General features: G+C 37.5%; 1 protein-coding gene across 1 annotated transcript; it reads right to left on the bottom strand.

Annotated features, from left to right (window-relative positions):
* Positions 1-13,620: 13,620 nt before the first annotated feature.
* LOC113294935 lies at positions 13,621-14,070 on the bottom strand. Its single transcript, XM_026543303.1, has one exon. It carries the CDS (start codon positions 14,068-14,070, stop codon positions 13,621-13,623), a length of 450 nt encoding a protein of 149 aa, XP_026399088.1.
* Positions 14,071-18,004: the final 3,934 nt, after the last annotated feature.

Genomic DNA, 18,004 nt, shown 5'->3' with positions numbered 1-18,004 from the left:
TGGAGTATCACAACTCGAATACTCACGAGTTATAGGAAGTCTGATGTATTTGATGAACTGTACTAGGCCAGACATTGCTTATGCTCTGAGTAGGTTAAGTAGGTATACTTGTAATCCAGGGAAGGAACACTGGGATGCACTTTTTAGAGTGTTGAGGTATTTGAAATACACGTTGACCTTTTGTTTGAATTATGAAAGGTATCCTTCCGTCCTTGAGGGATTTTGTGATGCAAACTGGATATCAGACTCATAAGAGTCTAAGTCTACGAGTGGATATGTTTTCACTCTAGCATGTGGGGTTGTTTCTTGGAAGAGTTCCAAACAGACCGGCATAGCTCGATCCACTATGGAATCTGAGTTTATTGCGCTAGATAAAGAAGGAGAGGAAGCCGCTTGGGAAAGATGCTTTTTAGGAGACATTCCTCTCTGGCATAGGCCTGTGCCGGCTATATCTATACATTGTGATAATCAAGCTGCCATAGCTAAAGCTAAAAACAACTACTATAATGGGAAGTCTATACATATTAAAAGAAGACACGATGCCCTAAAACAACTAATCTCAAAAGGCGTTATTTCCATTGATTGGGTTAAGTCCAAGGAGAATATCGCGGACCCTTTGACGAAAGGATTTTCCAAGGAGATAGTTAGTAATGCATCAAAGGGGATGGGGCTTAGGCTCATTAAATAAACTTTCCATGAAGGATACTCAACCTTGCTGACTGGAGATCCCAAGATCAAGGTTTCAAATGAGAAACTAATTTGTGGCGGGTCAAGGTAAACACTATCATAGAATTCATTCTCTGCCCCTTCCCTATGGTGTAGACGTGATAGTGTGACTGCATGTGAGGATGACTTTCTATTAAGTCTCAATGAGTTCTATAGTTTCAATTTTAGATTGAAGTGGGGTGTAGCAGTAAACACTCTTGATAGAACTCACCTATCTGAATGTGGAAGTGGGTCGCTTCCTATTAGAAGAGAGCTGATTCTCTAGAGCATTCGGAGAAACGGGATTTGTCCAGGGCTAAAAAGGACACAACGACACGAACTCGACAGCACCTAGAGAGATATCATGCGTGGTTATTATCGCGGATTACACCAAACGATGGTAGTTCAAGACATCGCGTTCACTGTCCATCAAGTAGTTCCGGCAATTTCTCACTAAGCAAAGGTTCAAGACCTCATGGACACCTCTTGCCTAAGTGGTATTTCTCGCTTTCCGTTTTCTGATTTTTTATCGGTATTTCATTCATGTGGGGGATTGTTAGAGAAAATGAGTTTATAAAATAGTTTGGTTTTTGGTCTTGGTGGGATTGGAACTTAGGATCTATTGGTCACTAAGGACACTAGCTCATTTTCACTATTTGTGAATGAACCTTTAGTCCCACATAGGGAAAACTAAAGATGATACCTCTCCATAAGTATTGAAAATTTTGATATTAGAGTGGCCCTTGGGTCATTAGCAGTTTTGTGCGAGGGAGAGGACTTAGGCAATGGGCTAGTTGGTGCAATCACACATTTTCACACACGCGCGGTGCTTCTCACCGAAGCACGCACGCCGCCGCCGCCGTCCGTCCGTGCGGGCGGGCGGGCCGGGCTCGAGTTCGGGTGTGGGTGTGGGTGTGGGTCAAGACTTATCTTTTTTGGAAAAACTTCTTTTGAATTTTTGAATTAATACTTAAAAGATTTCAAACAAAATAAATATTTGGGCGTCATTATGTCTATGCATGAACGTTATATCAACATTAATTTGCATGAACGTTTTATATCAAACTTAATGACGCATGAACGTTTCAAACCGTTGGAAAAAATCTGAATTAATTGAAATTGTTTTAATTCGCGTTTATGAGACCTCTCTCTATTCTCCCCTATATAAAGCGATCACTTTCTCTCATTTCGTTTTGTGTCCAGAAGAGCTACTATCCTCTTCTTTTCGTCTTCTCCCCCTGTGTGGTCCTTTATTTTCATTCCGTGCGCAATTGCTGTTGAGGTCGTAAGAGTGGGCAAGTACTGTAGTGCTAACAGTGCTTGCAACGGGCAGTTTTATCCTGGATACGAACTTGACCACAGGGTATAGGCATCACTCATTCTTGAGGCGTACCGGTCAAATATCGTGTTAAGGACAGCGTGTTGAACACGTGACTCTGTCCTCTATTTGCAGTCCAATTGAGTGTCTATATACTTTCCAGAAATTAATCCTTTTATTCTTACATCTTTATAACATCTTTCTTGAGTGTTTTATTGTTACAGACGCGACAATCTTAACACGATATTTCTAATTTCTGTCTGTAACAATGGGTAAAAACGATGTTGAAAGGCCTGCAAAGTTTTCTGGAAAAGACTTTAAGAGGTGGCAGTCAAAAATGTTATTCTTTCTAAGTTACCATGAGTTGGATTCATATGTTCTAAAACCTTTTGATGAATCACTGAATGATGCTGGTCGTGAGTCTTCTTTAGAAGAATGGAAGAGGAACAATTACATGTCTAAAAATCATATTCTGAATTGCTTAGAGGATGCTCTGTATGATTTTTACAATGCTAAAGAAAACTTTTCTTCTTTTGATTTATGGGCTGCTTTGGAGGAGAAATACCAAGCTGAAACTGCCGGAAGTAAGAAATTCTTGGTAGGTAGGCTTTATGAGTATAAAATAGTGAATGACAAATCTGCGGTTGATCAATTCCTTGAACTCCAGCAAATTATGAATGAAATTCTTGCCGAAGGTATGGTGATTGATGAAACTTTTCAAGTGTCTACTGCTATCGAGAAATTGCCTACTTCCTGGTCCGAGTACAAGAAGAAACTGAGACATGAAACTGCTGAAGTTACTATGGTTGAACTGGGTAAGAAAATTCAAGTTGAAGAATTGTTGTGCTCCAAGGACAAAAATGTATCTTCTTCAAGGGACATGTCTTACAAAGCTCATGTGACTGAACACAAAGGTTCCAATGCTGATAAGAACCGAAACAACTCCAAGAAACCTCCAGGAAAGAAAGGTATGTTTCAGAAACCTAAATCTAGCATTAATAAAATTAAGGGTGATTGCTATGCTTGCGGAAATCCTGTCCATATGGCGGTTCACTGTAGAAACCGTAAGGACCTTAAAAAGAAAAATAATGCTAATTTGGTTGAAAACAACAAAGATGAATTTTCTGGCACGGTGTCTGAAGTAAATTTGGTAACAAATGTGAGAGACTGGTGGTAGACTCTGGGGCTACCAAACATGTCTGTGGGAACAAAGAAATGTTCACCTCCTACAGTAAGGTAGGGGAAGGAGAGAAACTCTATATGGGTAACTCATCTGCAGCTGCGGTTGTAGGAAAAGGCAAAGTTGGGCTCAAGATCACTTCTGGCAAGACTCTCACTTTGAATGAAGTTCTTCATGTTCCGGACATCTGCAAAAATCTTGTTTCTTGTGCTGTTTTAGATGATAAGGGTTTTAAAATTGTAATAGAATCTGGGAAATGTGTTGTAACTAAGGGTAAGGATTATGTGGGGCAGGGTTATAAGACTGAGGGTCTGTATAAGCTTAATGTAAACTCTGCTGTAATGAATAATAATGATTCTTCTGCTTATGTTTGTGAGTCTTTGAACGTTTGGCATGGTAGACTTGGACATGTAAATTATAAATCAATGCTTAAACTAGCCAATGTGGGCTGCATACCCAAATTTATTTTGGAAAAGGAACACAAATGTGAAATATGTGTAGAATCAAAGTATGCTAGAAAACCTTTTAGCAAAAATGTTCATAGAAATTCTAAACCCTTATAATTAATTCACTCAGACCTAGTTGACATGAAATCAGTTCAAACTAGAGGCGGTAAGAAATGGTTTGTTACATTTATAGACGACTGTACTAGGTACTGTCATATTTATCTGCTTAGAGGTAAGGATGATGCCTTAGAAGCATTTAAGAGGTATAAACTAGAAGTTGAAAACCAATTGAATACTACCATTAACACCATTAGGTCTGACCGTGGTGGCGAGTACATAACTCCTATAGGAGATTTCTGTGTAGAACATGGCATAATACACGAGGTTACCCCTCCTTATTCTCATCAGTCTAATGGAGTAGATGAACATAAGAACCGCACCCTTAAGGAGATAATGAATGCCATGTTAATTAGTTCAGGATTACCTTCGAACTTGTGGGGGGAAGCTGTCCTCTCATCCTGCTATATCCTGAACAGAGTACCTTTTAAAGGATCAGATAAAACTCCATAAGAATTGTGGAAAGGTAGACAACTTTATTTAGCATACTTTAAAGTGTGGGGGTGTTTGGATAAGGTTCAGATCCCTAAGCCTAAAGCAACCAAGATAGGATCCAAAACTGTTGACTGTGTCTTCATAGGGTATCCTGAGCATACACCTGCATATAGATTTATGGTTGTGAATTCTGATGTTTCTGTAATTGGTGTAAATACTATTATGGAGTCTAGGGATGCTGTGTTTTTTGAAAAAAAAATTCCTTTAAAATCTGATTCTCGTAAGAGAGGAGTTGATCCCCTAGATGTTCCTTTAACCATTCAGACTTTACCTTTAGAGGAAGATGAAGTAGAATTTGATCTTAGGAGGAGTAAAAGGGCTAGAACCAAAACCTCCTTTGGACCTGACTTCATAACACTAGCTGAGTCTGATCCTCAGACTTATAGAGAAGCCATGACTTCTTCTGAAGCTCCGTGGTGGAAAGAGTCTTATATTAGTGAAATGGAATCCATCAAAAAAAATGATACATCGGAGATAGTAGATTTACCTCCAGGGTGTAAGGCCATAGGATGTAAATGGATCTTCAGGAGGAAACGTAACATAGATGGAACTATTCAAAAATACAAGGCTAGGTTAGTAGTCAAAGGCTACAAACAAAAGGAAGGTGTAGATTTCTTTGATACTTACTCACCCTTTACGAGAATTACTTCCATTAGAATGTTAATTGCTATAGCCGCTGTTCATAACCTAGAAATACATCAAATGGATGTAAAGACAACTTTTCTACATGGTGAATTAGATGAAGAAATTTATATGGAACAACCTGAGGGTTTTGTAGTGAAAGGTTGTGAAAACAAAGTTTGAAAACTGAAAAAATATTTGTATGGATTGAAACAAGCACCTAAACAATGGCATGAAAAATTTGATCATGTAATGTTTTCTAGTGGTTTTAGAATCAATGAATCTGACAAGTGTGTATATACTAAGCTTGTAAATGATGCATGTGTGATTGTATGCTTGTATATTGATGATATGCTTATACTTGGTACAAACATGGATGTAATTAGTTCCACTAAGAACATGCTGAATGAGAACTTTGACATGAAAGACTAAGGCCCTGCAGATGTAATCTTAGGGATGAAAATTAGGAGAAATTCTAACGGTTATAGTCTTTGTCAATCTCATTATGTTGAATCTGTGCTTAGAAAATTCAATCATTTTGATTGTAAACCTGCTTATACTCCGTATGATCCTTGTTGTAAACTCAAAAAGAACAGAGGTAATGGAGTATCACAACTCGAATACTCACGAGTTATAGGAAGTCTGATGTATTTGATGAACTGTACTAGGCCAGACATTGCTTATGTTGTGAGTAGGTTAAGTAGCTATACTTGTAATCCAGGGCAGGAACACTGGGATGCACTTTTTAGAGTGTTGAGGTATTTGAAATACACGTTGACCTTTTGTTTGAATTATGAAAGGTATCCTGCCGTACTTGAGGGATTTTGTGATGCAAACTGGATATCAGACTCAGAGGAGTCTAAGTCTATGAGTGGATATGTTTTCACTCTAGCATGTGGGGTTGTTTCTTGGAAGAGTTCCAAACAGACCTGCATAGCTCGATCCACTATGGAATCTGAGTTTATTGCGCTAGATAAAGCAGGAGAGGAAGCCGCTTGGCTAAGATGCTTTTTAGAAGACATTCCTCTCTAGCATAGGCCTGTGCCGTCTATATCTATACATTGTGATAATAAAGCTGCCATAGCTAAAGCTAAAAACAGCTACTATAATGGGAAGTCTATACATATTAAAAGAAGACACGATACCCTAAAACAACTAATCTCAAAAGGCGTTATTTCCATTGATTGGGTTAAGTCCAAGGAGAATATCGCGGACCCTTTGACGAAAGGTTTGTCCAAGGAGATAGTTAGTAATGCATCTAAGGGGATGGGGCTTAGGCTCATTAAATAAACTTGCCATGAAGGATACTCAACCTTGCTGACTGGAGATCCCAAGATCAAGGTTTCGTATGAGAAACTAATTTGTGGCGGGTCAAGGTCAACACTATCAGAGAATTCATTCTCTGCCGCTTCCCTATGGTGTAGACGTGATAGTGTGACTGCATGTGAGGATGACTTTCTATTAAGTCTAAATGAGTTCTATAGTTTCAATTTTAGATTGAAGTGGGGTGTAGTAGTAAACACTCTTGATAGAACTCACTTATCTGAATGTGGAAGTGGGTCGCTTCCTATGAGAAGAGAGTTGATTCTCTAGAGCATTCGGAGAAACGGGATTTGTCCAGGGCCAAAAAGGACACAACGGCACGAACTCGACAGCACCTAGAGAGATATCACGCGTGGTTATTATCGCGGATTACACCAAACGATGGTAGTTCAAGACATCGCGTTCACTGTCCATCAAATAGTTACGACAATTTATCACTAAGCAAAGGTTCAAGACCTCATGGACACCTCTTGCCTAAGTGGTATTTCTCGCTTTCCGTTTTCTAATTTTTTATCGGTATTTCATTCATGTTGGGGATTGTTAGAGAAAATGAGTTTATAAAATAGTTTGGTTTTTGGTCTTGGTGGGATTGGAACTTAGGATCTATTGGTCACTAAGGACACTAGCTCATTTTCACTATTTGTGAATGAACCTTTAGTCCCAAATAGGGAAAACTAAAGATGATACCTCTTCATAAGTATTGAAAATTTTGATATTAGAGTGGCCCTTGGGTCATTAGCACTTTTGTGCGAGGGAGAGGACTTAGGCAATGGGCTAGTTGGTGCAATCACACATTTTCACACACGCGCAGTGCTTCGCGCCGCCGCCGCCGTCAGTCTGGGCGGGCGGGCCGGGTTCGGGTTCGGGTGTGGGTCAAGACTTATCTTTTTTGGCAAAACTTCTTTTGAATTTTTGAATTAATACTTAAAAGATTTCAAACAAAATAAATGTTTGGGCGTCATTATGTCTATGCATGAACGTTATATCAACATTAATTTGCATGAACGTTTTATATCAAACTTAAATTTGCATGAACGTTTTTATTTCAAGTTTAAATTTGCATGAACGTTTTATATCAAACATAATGACGCATGAACGTTTCAAACCGTTGGAAAAAATCTGAATTAATTGAAATTGTTTTAATGCGCGTTTATGAGACCTCTCTCTATTCTCCCCTATATAAAGCGATCACTCTCTCATTTCGTTTTGTGTCCAGAAGAGCTACTATCCTCTTCTTTTCGTCTTTTCCCCATGTGTGGTCCTTTATTTTCATTCCGTGCGCAATCGCTGTTGAGGTCGTAAGAGTGGGCAAGTACTGTAGTGCTAACAGTGCTTGCAACAGGCAGTTTTATCCTGGATACGAATTTGACCACAGGATATAGGCATCACTCATTCTTGAGGCGTACCGGTCAAATATCGTGTTAAGGACAGCGTGTTGAACACGTGACTCTGTCCTCTGTTTGCAGTCCAATTGAGTGTCTATTTACTTTCCAGAAATTAATCCTTTTATTCTTACATCTTTCTAACATCTTTCTTGAGTGTTTTATTGTTACAGATGCGACATAAACTTGTGTACATATGGTAATCCCATTTGTATGGAAAGAAACTTGTTCTGTATCAACAAGAGACATCCTCTCTAGAGTATGATTGAATACTTAATTATGAGAAATGGAAATGGGTACTTGATTTTTGGTTGGATTCTGTAAAGAATTGATGATGTTTTAAGAGATAGAATGAACTTACAAAATTTTGTCCGATTTTACTAAGAAATTGATAATTATTTTTGGGATGCAAGTGTCATTCGGTTGTAGTAATTGAAAATTGATGTTCGCTAGGACACTACTGATTCTTTCTGAGATTGAACAAAACCCCTAATGTTCATCTTCGTTTTCTCCTCTTCCACGAAGGAGAACAAAACCCAGTATGTTTGTAACCTAAGCCGTTGATCCTGATCTACGGTTAAAAACTAGGCACTAATAGTCAACAAAACTGTTTTTTTTCTTTACTTTTTTGATAGGATGTCACGTAATACCGGGTGCAAATGGGTGCACTGGGCGCCATATAGAACGATTGCGGTAACATATAGGGCTACATAAACGCACCCAACCAACGACCAAAAGGTGTGTGATGAAGCATCTCCAGCTCTCCACTCTTTAAATGGCGTTAGCCCCATGCAAGCCATTTGAACTGTATCTCCATGTGCACTCTTTGTGGACAATCTGTTAGGATTCGATATGAAAACGCAGCGGAAATTGGTTTTAAAAAAAATTTCTATCAAAACCCATTGTTTCTTAGATGTTAATAATACGAAAGAGGGATTAAGAAATATGTATACCTTTTGCTAGCTTACACCAAATCCAGAAAACAGCAAACTCTCCTTTCCTTTTATAGCTCCTTCCCTTGTGTTTGTTCCTCGTCAAATCGATGCCTTAAGTTACTGTGTAAACGAACTAGGAAGAAGAAAAACAAGCTCTTGTATCTTTGTAAGAGAAGAAAAATAAAATTTTGGTTTTGACTCCGTAGAAAGAAGACACGTTTTGGTTTATGGGGTTTCTCACAAAATACTAAATTGTACAAGGACGGGAGAAGAAGATGGCGTGGCTATTCTTAGCCACCGGTGTCCCCAGCTTTGATAGCTTGCTCCCCTTATATAGTTTTCATATAAGGAGCTATCCTTGTTGTTCTCAAAAACCTTCTCCAAATACAATTAGGTCTTTTGGGCTACAAGCAATTTTAGCTTTCCTTAACCGTATAAAAATTTTTGTGTCTCACACAATTTCAAATATGATTAAGAAATTACAAGTCACTCCATCAAAGACTTGTAATTGACAAACACTCTAAAATTACCTGTTTTAATAAAAGTAAAACCCTTCCTCTACTTTCTTACAATAAGTCCCTCCACTAATACCGGTATTCATAAATTCTCATAGGCGTGTAACATTTACATATCAACTCCTATGCAGAATTTATATTTTGGTCCTTGATGCGCTTTTCATATTATTATTCTAATAATCACTTAAACAATTTAAATGACCACTGGCCAGTCTAGATAATAATTTCGTCACACTAATACAAAGGAATACACATCCGAGGCGGATACCATATTGAATATGTATATTCTTACTGCGCACTCACAACTATCCATCTTACCCAGATATTGGATCCAAATGACCTCACTGCTTGGTAAGACAAAACAGTCGGAAATACACGTAAGATATATGCATATTCTCAGGATTAAGAACTTACATAAAGTAGTAGCTTATATCTATTCACAAGCTGATAAATAATGAATAGAAATAACCGACTGGTTCGATATAATCAAATTACATCAACCTACTAGATTTATAAGTCTCCACTTCTATGATTGAGATTTATCATTATACATACGTATTTATCATAGCAAGTTATAATCTAAACAATGAATGTATTATATCTCCCACTGTATAAAAAACAACTAATATATTTGACTATATCTCACAAAGCATGTTTAAAGTGAATTGTTAAATAATATCTAAAATGCAATGTCTAACTATTTTTTTTGGGCATAATCCCAACAATCTCCCACTTTCACGAAAACAATCAAAAAACAGTTTTGACTCCCATCCCATCAACATGAGAATCAAACAACTTCTGTGTCAAGGCTTTGGTAAAGAGATCCGCCAAATTCTGCTCTGAGGCTATCTTAGTAACAACTACTTCACCTTTATTTGACATGTCTCTAATAATATGATACTTTCTTTGAATGTGCTTGTTCTTAGAGTGGTGTCTAGGTTCTTTACAGTTAGCTACAACACCATTATTATCACAGAAAATAATAATAGGTGGTATAGCTACAGGAACCACTGTAAGACTAGTTAAGAAATTATTTAGCCATACCGCTTCCTTATCTGCTTCGAAAGCTGCTAAATATTCAGCTTCAGTAGTAGAGTCAGCAATACACTTTTGCTTGACACTTCTCCAACTAACGGATGCTCCACCTAATGTGAACACATATCCTGAAGTTGACTTTCTCTTATCCTCATCTGATTGGAAATCAGAATCGGCATAACCAAGAGGTACCAAATCTTCAGATCTGTAAACCAACATATAATCTTTTGTTCTCCTGAGATACTTTAGAATATGTTTTACGGAAACCCAATGTTCCCGTCCAGCATTGGATTGGAACCGACTAACCATCCCAACTGCATAACAAATGTCTAGTCTGGTACATAGCATGGCATACATGAGACTTCCTACAGCCGAAGCATAAGGAACATTACTCATTTCTTGCATTTCCTCTGATGTCTTGGGACAAAGAGCTTTTGTAAGTTTAAAGCCATGTCTATAGGGTAAGAAACCCTTTTTCGAGTTTTGCCTAGCAAATCTCTCCAGCAATTTGTCAATGTAAGTGGCTTGGGACAAGCCTATCATTTTAGCATTGCGATTTCTGAGAATTTTAATGCCTAGAATGTAACTAGCCTCTCCCAAGTCTTTCATAATAAATTGATTTGACAACTATAACTTTACTGATGATAATGCTCCTGCATCGTTTCCAATGAGTAATATATCATCTACATACAATACCAAAAACATCACCATGTTTCCTTGAGTTTTCTTATAAACACACAGTTCATCAAGATTTTGCTCAAAACCTATAGATTTAATAGCCTCATCAAATCTAATATTCCAACTTCGAGATGCTTGCTTAAGTCCATAAATAGACTTATGCAACTTGCATACTTTATGCTCCTGGCCTTTAATTACATATCCTTCTGGTTGGATCATGTAAATATCCTCTTCAAGATTGCCATTCAAAAAGGCAGTCTTGACGTCCATTTGCCAAATCTCATAGTCGAAATGAGCTGCAATGAACAAGAGTATTCTAATAGATTTAAGCATTGCAACTGGCGAAAAAGTATCCTCGTAATCGATTTCCTCTTTCTGAGTGTACCCTTTTGCCACCAGCCTAGCTTTATAGGTTTCAACCTTACCATCTGGACCTCTTTTCTTCTTGTAAATCCATTTACACCCAATGGGTTTAATATTGGGTGGTACATCTACAATACTCCAGACTCCATTAGAATCCATGGATTCTATTTCAGTATCCATACCGGACAGCCATTTTCTCGATTCAGGGTCATTTACTGCCTCGTTGTAACTAGTAGGATCCGAATCCTTCTCATCTAGGATAACTTGAAAAGTTTCCCCGAAGAACTCAACATATTTAGGATTTCGTTTCCTTGGTCTAGTACTACGACGAGGCTGGTTTGGTTGAGCAACAACTATTGGTTCAACTTGTTGTTCCAGTTGTCCTACAACTTGTGGTTGAACTTGAGGTTCAACTTCAGGTTGAGGATGTACTACTTCTTCATACATATGAATACCCGGATCAACTAATGGTTCATTAAAGATCGGAGGATCCTGCTGAATTATTGGTTGTTGCATAACTACAGGTGAATGTGTATGTATATTATTACTAGCTTGTTCATTAAATTCAGGAATATCAAAAGTTGTTAGTCACAAAAATGGATCAGTTTTGTTGGACTCTTCATTGTTTATTGGAAGTGAACTAGAAGTACTACTAACTCCTGCTAGACCATTATCACACAACTCTTCAAGCACAACTTTACTTCGAGGTTTATAGTCCATCATATAATCGTCTTCAAGAAACATTGCATTAGTACTTACTACCAACTTTTGCTCTTTCGGATTATAAAGTAAACCAGCTCGAGTACCTTTTGGATAGCCTACAAACAAGCAAACTTCTGACCTTGACTCTAGTTTACTAGACTTTCCTTTTAGCACATGTGCAGGACAACCCCAAATTCTTAAATGCTGTAGACTTGGCTTACGCCCAATCCACAGCTCCCTGGGTGTCTTAGGAACTACCTTACTAGGTACCAAATTTAGAATATACGTTGCTGTTTCTAAGGACAATCCCCAAAAAGATATAGGTAATGAAGTATAACTCATCATGGACCTTACCATCTCTAGTAAAGTTCTGTTCCATCTCTCTGCCATACCATTCTGTTGTGGTTTTCCAGGTGCAGTCAACTGGGATACAATCCCATGTTCTACTAAGTATGCACCAAACAGGTTTGAAAGATACTCACCACCTCGATCTGATCGAATGGCTTTCAATTTATTTCCTGTTTGGTTTTCGACTTCTGCCTTGTATTCTTTGAAATTTTCAAAAGAATTAGACTTATGATGCGTAAGATAGATGTAGTCGTATCTAGAATAATCATCAGCGAAAGTGATGAAATACTCATAGCCACCTCTAGCTCTAACATTCATAGGTCCACATACATCAGTATGCACTAACTCTAATACTTCATTGGATCTAACACCTTTCCCTGTAAAGGGTCTCTTGCTCATTTTACCTTCCAAACAGGATTCACAAACTGACCATGGTTCAATTTCTAATGAATCAAGAGATCCATTTTGAACCAACCGTTTGATCCTGTTAAGGTTAATATGACCAAGACTTAGGTGCCATAAGTATGTAGTGTTAGTCGACGGACTTTTCCTTTTAAGAGTGGTAACAGATGGTATACACTCACTATTTAAAACAAAAGGAATAACATGAGAAATAATATATAAACCATGCGCCAACACACCAGTAAAAATAACTAAACTGTCTTTCATTATTAAAACCTTAAAAAATCAAATTTAATTTCCAAACCATCTCTAACAAGACAAGACACTGACATTAAATTCCGCATAATGTCTGGCACAGATAAACAATCTTTCAAAACTAAAACCTTATTCTCATTGTTACTACTACGACTAAGACGAACTCTTCCTACGGCTACGGCAACAAATCTTGCATCCGAACCAAGGCTTAAGTAAATTTCTCCTTTACTTAGTTGTATGGTTATCTGAAACCCCTGCAATGAATTGCATACATGATTAGTGGCTCCATAATCTATACACCAACTATTTGGTGCATAAGTGTAAATATTTTCCTAAACAACAAAAGATTCAAAATTACCTCCTGATTTTTTCTTAGCTAAGTATTCCTTGTAGTTGCGCTTCCAATGACCAGTCTTGTTGCAATGGAAACGCTTTCCTTTTGCAACACCTTCTCCTTTGTCCTTTCTAACACCCAAAGATTTATTAATACTTGTTTTCTGAGATTTTTTCTTAGGATTCTTTCGCTTAGGTTTGCGCTTAGAATCCTCTACTAAGTGAACACTTCCAGCTTCCTTTTTGTTGTTCAAAATTCCTTTCGCATATTGCAATTGGTTAAGTAACTCAGGGAGAGTTAAGACAATCTTATTCATGTTGACATTCAACTTGAAATGCGCAAACGAACTGGGAAGAGAATTTAGAACAATGTCAACTTTCATATCAACATCGATAGTTGACCCAAGGGTTTCCAGTTCGTTAAACAGAGACATCATGAGAATGACGTGCTCACGAACTGAAGTTCCTTATTGCATCTTAGTGTTCATTAGCTTTCTAGTTGCCTCCGCTTTGGCGGAACGACTATGTTCAGAAAACATCTCCTTCAGACCATTAATGATCTCACCAGCATTCTTAAAGCCCTCATACTGATGCTGCAATACATTGGAAATAGAAGCCATGCTATAGCACTTGGCTATATCATTGGCTTTCTTCCATCTAGCATGAGCACCAGTTGTTTCATGGGGTTCAGGGAGTACATCATCTGGTTCATTAAGAACAAACTTGTAATCTTGTACAGTGAGTACAATATCCAAGTTTCTTTTCCAATCAACATAGTTGGGACCGGTTAACTGGTTTCTTTCAAGATAATCTGTAAGGGACTGAGGCTCGACATCGACATCTAAACATGCATTACAAATAAATCGTAGTGAGATAAAATAGTTCTTAAAAAACGAAAACAAAAATAAAAGATTCATTTATCGCAACTCCCTAGTATTACGATAAATATCGGATTCCCAAAACTTTACATACGTAACATTCCTTAGGGAATTAGTTGCGCACATAGTTTTTCAGGTGGAAGAACTTTCCATTGATTAACAATCCTTGACATCTCATGTCATATTGAATCAACAATCCGATACGTTCGGCCTCTAAAATAAATATTCGTTTCTTTAGGGAAATCAAATTACTTATTTTAAGTTAAGTGTAAACCATAAACAATTTTCAGAATCTACATAAATTGAATAGTCTCCTTGGGGAGCGTAAAACAATTCATGTCATCTGAAGTTTGCCTATGAAAAGCCGTGGGTTACGAAAATCCCTCTCCCACTTAATTTCTTAGGCAAGGGCAGCCACCGTTTATACATCTCATGTATAAACAAAAGCAATTTGCAATTCTACGATTACCAATTTAATTAAACCAAGATGATACTATAATTGACATATATGCTTGTAAACCGATAATCATCATGTAATTGAACTTGAAGTAATCAAACATTATTCAACCATTCACATTAATGCTAGATTGCCTAGAATCACAAGCTAAACATACTGGTACCTTATGGCATTGGTTATCTAAAGGGATAACTAACTGCATGTGCCAAGACCCTTTAAAAATCTTGTTATAATAATCTGTTCCAAAACTGTTTTGGACATATTCAAGCAAATTTTGGATGCACATTAACAAATAGTACATTTTCCATTTAAACCAATCAAAGATTCAAGTATGTTCACATGACTATGATTTTGAAAACTCTTTTCTCAAACCAAAATCCCTAATTCATACATCCATGTATGATTAAACTAAACCAAAAGTCTCCACTTCTATGATTGAGATTTATCATTATACATATGTATTTATCATAGAAAGTTATAATCTAAATAATGAAAATAATTCACATAGACTACGAACCAAAATGTCACCAATATATTACATCTCCCACTGTATAAAAAACAACTAGTATATTTGACTATATCTCACAGAGCATGTTTAAAGTGAACTGTTAAATAATATCTAAAATGCAATGTCTAACTATTGTTTTTGGGCATAATCCCAACACAATAATCAAGGGGTTTGATGGTTTTCAAGCTTCCTCCCATATGGGAGGTTGGAGATCAAACCCGTGTGGTAACCTAAATCCCAGGTTAACCTACCTAAGTGTAGTTCTAGGAACCACTGATCTGTCTTATTAAAAAAAATAAGACAGATCATGGTCTACTGTTCTAGGGCTAACTTACATGGTCTATTGTTTTATCCATTGTAATGTAAAGTAATACTTATAATTGAAATCAGAATGTTAAATTGTAACAAAACACCATGAAACAAAAGTAACCAACCTTCAAATCCTATACTTAGAAATTTGAAGATTATATATGTGAATTGTTTTATCTGTCAAAGGCTCAAAGGTAAGACATGTTCACGGCTCTGAATCACATAGTGTCAGGGAAACGCCTGTCTAACGCTACCTGAACCTCCAGCCACAGACAAGGAGATGTACGACTGGGGACTTCTCACCACAGTCAATCTTAAGGGAAATTAATTCAAGAGAGCATTGGTTGATGTTGGCAATGCTATCAATATTATCCCTTTGAAAACTCTCAGAGCTGCAGGCATTACTCGACAAGAAGCTACTCATGCTCCCATTTCAATCAGGGATCACGGAGGAATACCCAGAGATGTGTACGGCTACATCATTCTCAAAATGAAAATTGGTTCAACCTGAACAGAAACCAAGTTTCACATAATCAAGGAGGATCCGGGATATGACATGATCCTCGGACGAACATGGATTCATGCTGAAAAGATGACTACTGATGAAGCGCCTTTGGGTACACATTTCTCTGGTGTGGAAAGTTCTGATTCAGAAGATATGATGGACACGCCATCGTCAGAGAAATTGGAGAAATTTCGAACTCTAATAGGGTTAAAGCAAGAGCCTGGAGAATACGCATTGGCATTCGTCAAAAGGTTCTGCACTCAGGAAAGTCTCACTCCACCTATGTCTATGTCGTATATTCTCCCACATGCTCACATGGGGACTCATACCTACTAGTAACTTTGCTGTAGTGAGATGCTGTGAATGGGTAACCTCACCACAACAATATTTTACCAAGTGGTTAAATATGGAACCTCCCCAAATCGAACATCTCACTGGGACATTCATTGTTGAAATGATGTCCAAACACAACAAAGAGTATCTTGGGTATCCTCTCCCTTGCATAAGTGTCCATATGTGCCACAAGAACGGAAGGCTTCAATGACTGCACGAGCATGGAACCCCACTGTAAAAAGAATGCCGAACCAGCTGAAGATATTCAGAACAAGGTAAATCAATCCTAATAAATTTCACGAAGGAGATTTGGTTCTCAAAGCAACTAAACACAATCTTCATTATACAAAGAATTCCAATTAGGAGGGGCCTTTTATGATTACCAAGTCTGTTGTTGGTGGATACTACAAGTTAGCTGATATAGATGGTAAGACAAATGTGCCAGTAATACAAGAAAATTGGCTCAAAGCATTTGACGTCTAAGGTATTCGACATTTGAGGTGATAGCCGCTCGAGGCACGAACGCTCAAAGAATCTATAATTTGCATTTATGATTGTCTTTCACCTATATTTTTCAATTCCTCCAAAACGTATGCAATACTTGCATACAGTATTTGAATTCAACAATAAAGTTCATTTTACTTAAAGAAAATCTCTATCAAATCCAAAAGAAAATCCTCAATCATCCACTTATCCAAAACCAATAAAAAAATCATAACCAAATAAAACCTCACAACTCTCAGAAGTCCAAAGTTCAAAAAATCATGGAAGGGAAATTAAAGGAAACCGGCAAAATAAGATTTCTGCTCCTCTGCAATTTTCAAGTCTTGCGAAGATGCTTTCTCCAACTCCAACTCTTTGGTAAACCTGGCAATCTTGGCTTCTTTCTCCATCACATCATCACTTGGAAAAGGTACATTCTTCATACGTGTATCCTTGATGATGTTAATTCTCTGACGCAGCCATTTCACGTTGAAACCAAGTCTCTCAGAATTGTCCACGTTGTACTTCCAATCAAAGAGTACATCTTTGGTAATATTTCTTCTATCTCTGGTTCGGATATCATCTATAACACGCAAGATAATTCCTACTTGCATTATCAAGAAGTAAACACGTTTGGGATCTTTGGTAACAACGATATCACTATAGCTTTTCCATATTTTCTGATACATGCTAGCATATCCAGTAGGAACGACGAATCCACCAACTAGTTCATGATACGGGAGTGGCTCGCTGAATGGAGGATCAAAAGCAACCCTTGCATTAGGGTATTCGTGCACCACCATACGAGTCTCAATCATTGGACCAGTTTCTTCTATCTCTGGAGCAACTACGACTTGAGCTTCAGTCACTTCAATGACTTCAGTAGCGACATCATCATGACCCTGAACTACAGAGATGGTTGTGTCACCATTTTGGTTTGCGATGTTACTCATGTCATCATTATTATCTCCGTTATCCTTAACTCTGTTGTCTTGCACCTAATATGAAAATTATAGGAGTTAGAGTGCTTAAAGTGTGGAATCCAAATGTCAAACACAAATATTGGAATGCAAGTGAATCAAAATCACCAAAATACTTCATTATACATTTAAGGCTCAAGCAAATAGTGAAAAGTCACAAAAAGGCGTTTTACAGCAAGCTCGTCTGAAGTAATTTTACACTGTCCTGTACAAGATGACGAATTGGGAAAAATTGGTAAGGAATATAAAGTTGAGTCATATATCATTCTCTTCGTATAGATTTCTTATACAACATATCCAAAATTCATGGCAATTGAATAAACGAGTAAAAAGATGTGACACGAAACATCGAACTACATGACATCTGAAAATTTTCTGGAAACCTCCTGAAAGTTTAC

This window comes from Papaver somniferum, chromosome 7 (assembly GCF_003573695.1).
Source record: "Papaver somniferum cultivar HN1 chromosome 7, ASM357369v1, whole genome shotgun sequence".
Classification (NCBI taxonomy): Eukaryota; Viridiplantae; Streptophyta; class Magnoliopsida; order Ranunculales; family Papaveraceae; genus Papaver; species Papaver somniferum.
This window is presented reverse-complemented; position numbering and strand designations above follow the sequence as displayed.

Bases quoted from the DNA above. Each gene is read 5' to 3' on its own strand.
- LOC113294935 (XM_026543303.1), bottom strand. From the start codon at position 14,070: ATGAATCTTTTATTTTTGTTTTCGTTTTTTAAGAACTATTTTATCTCA.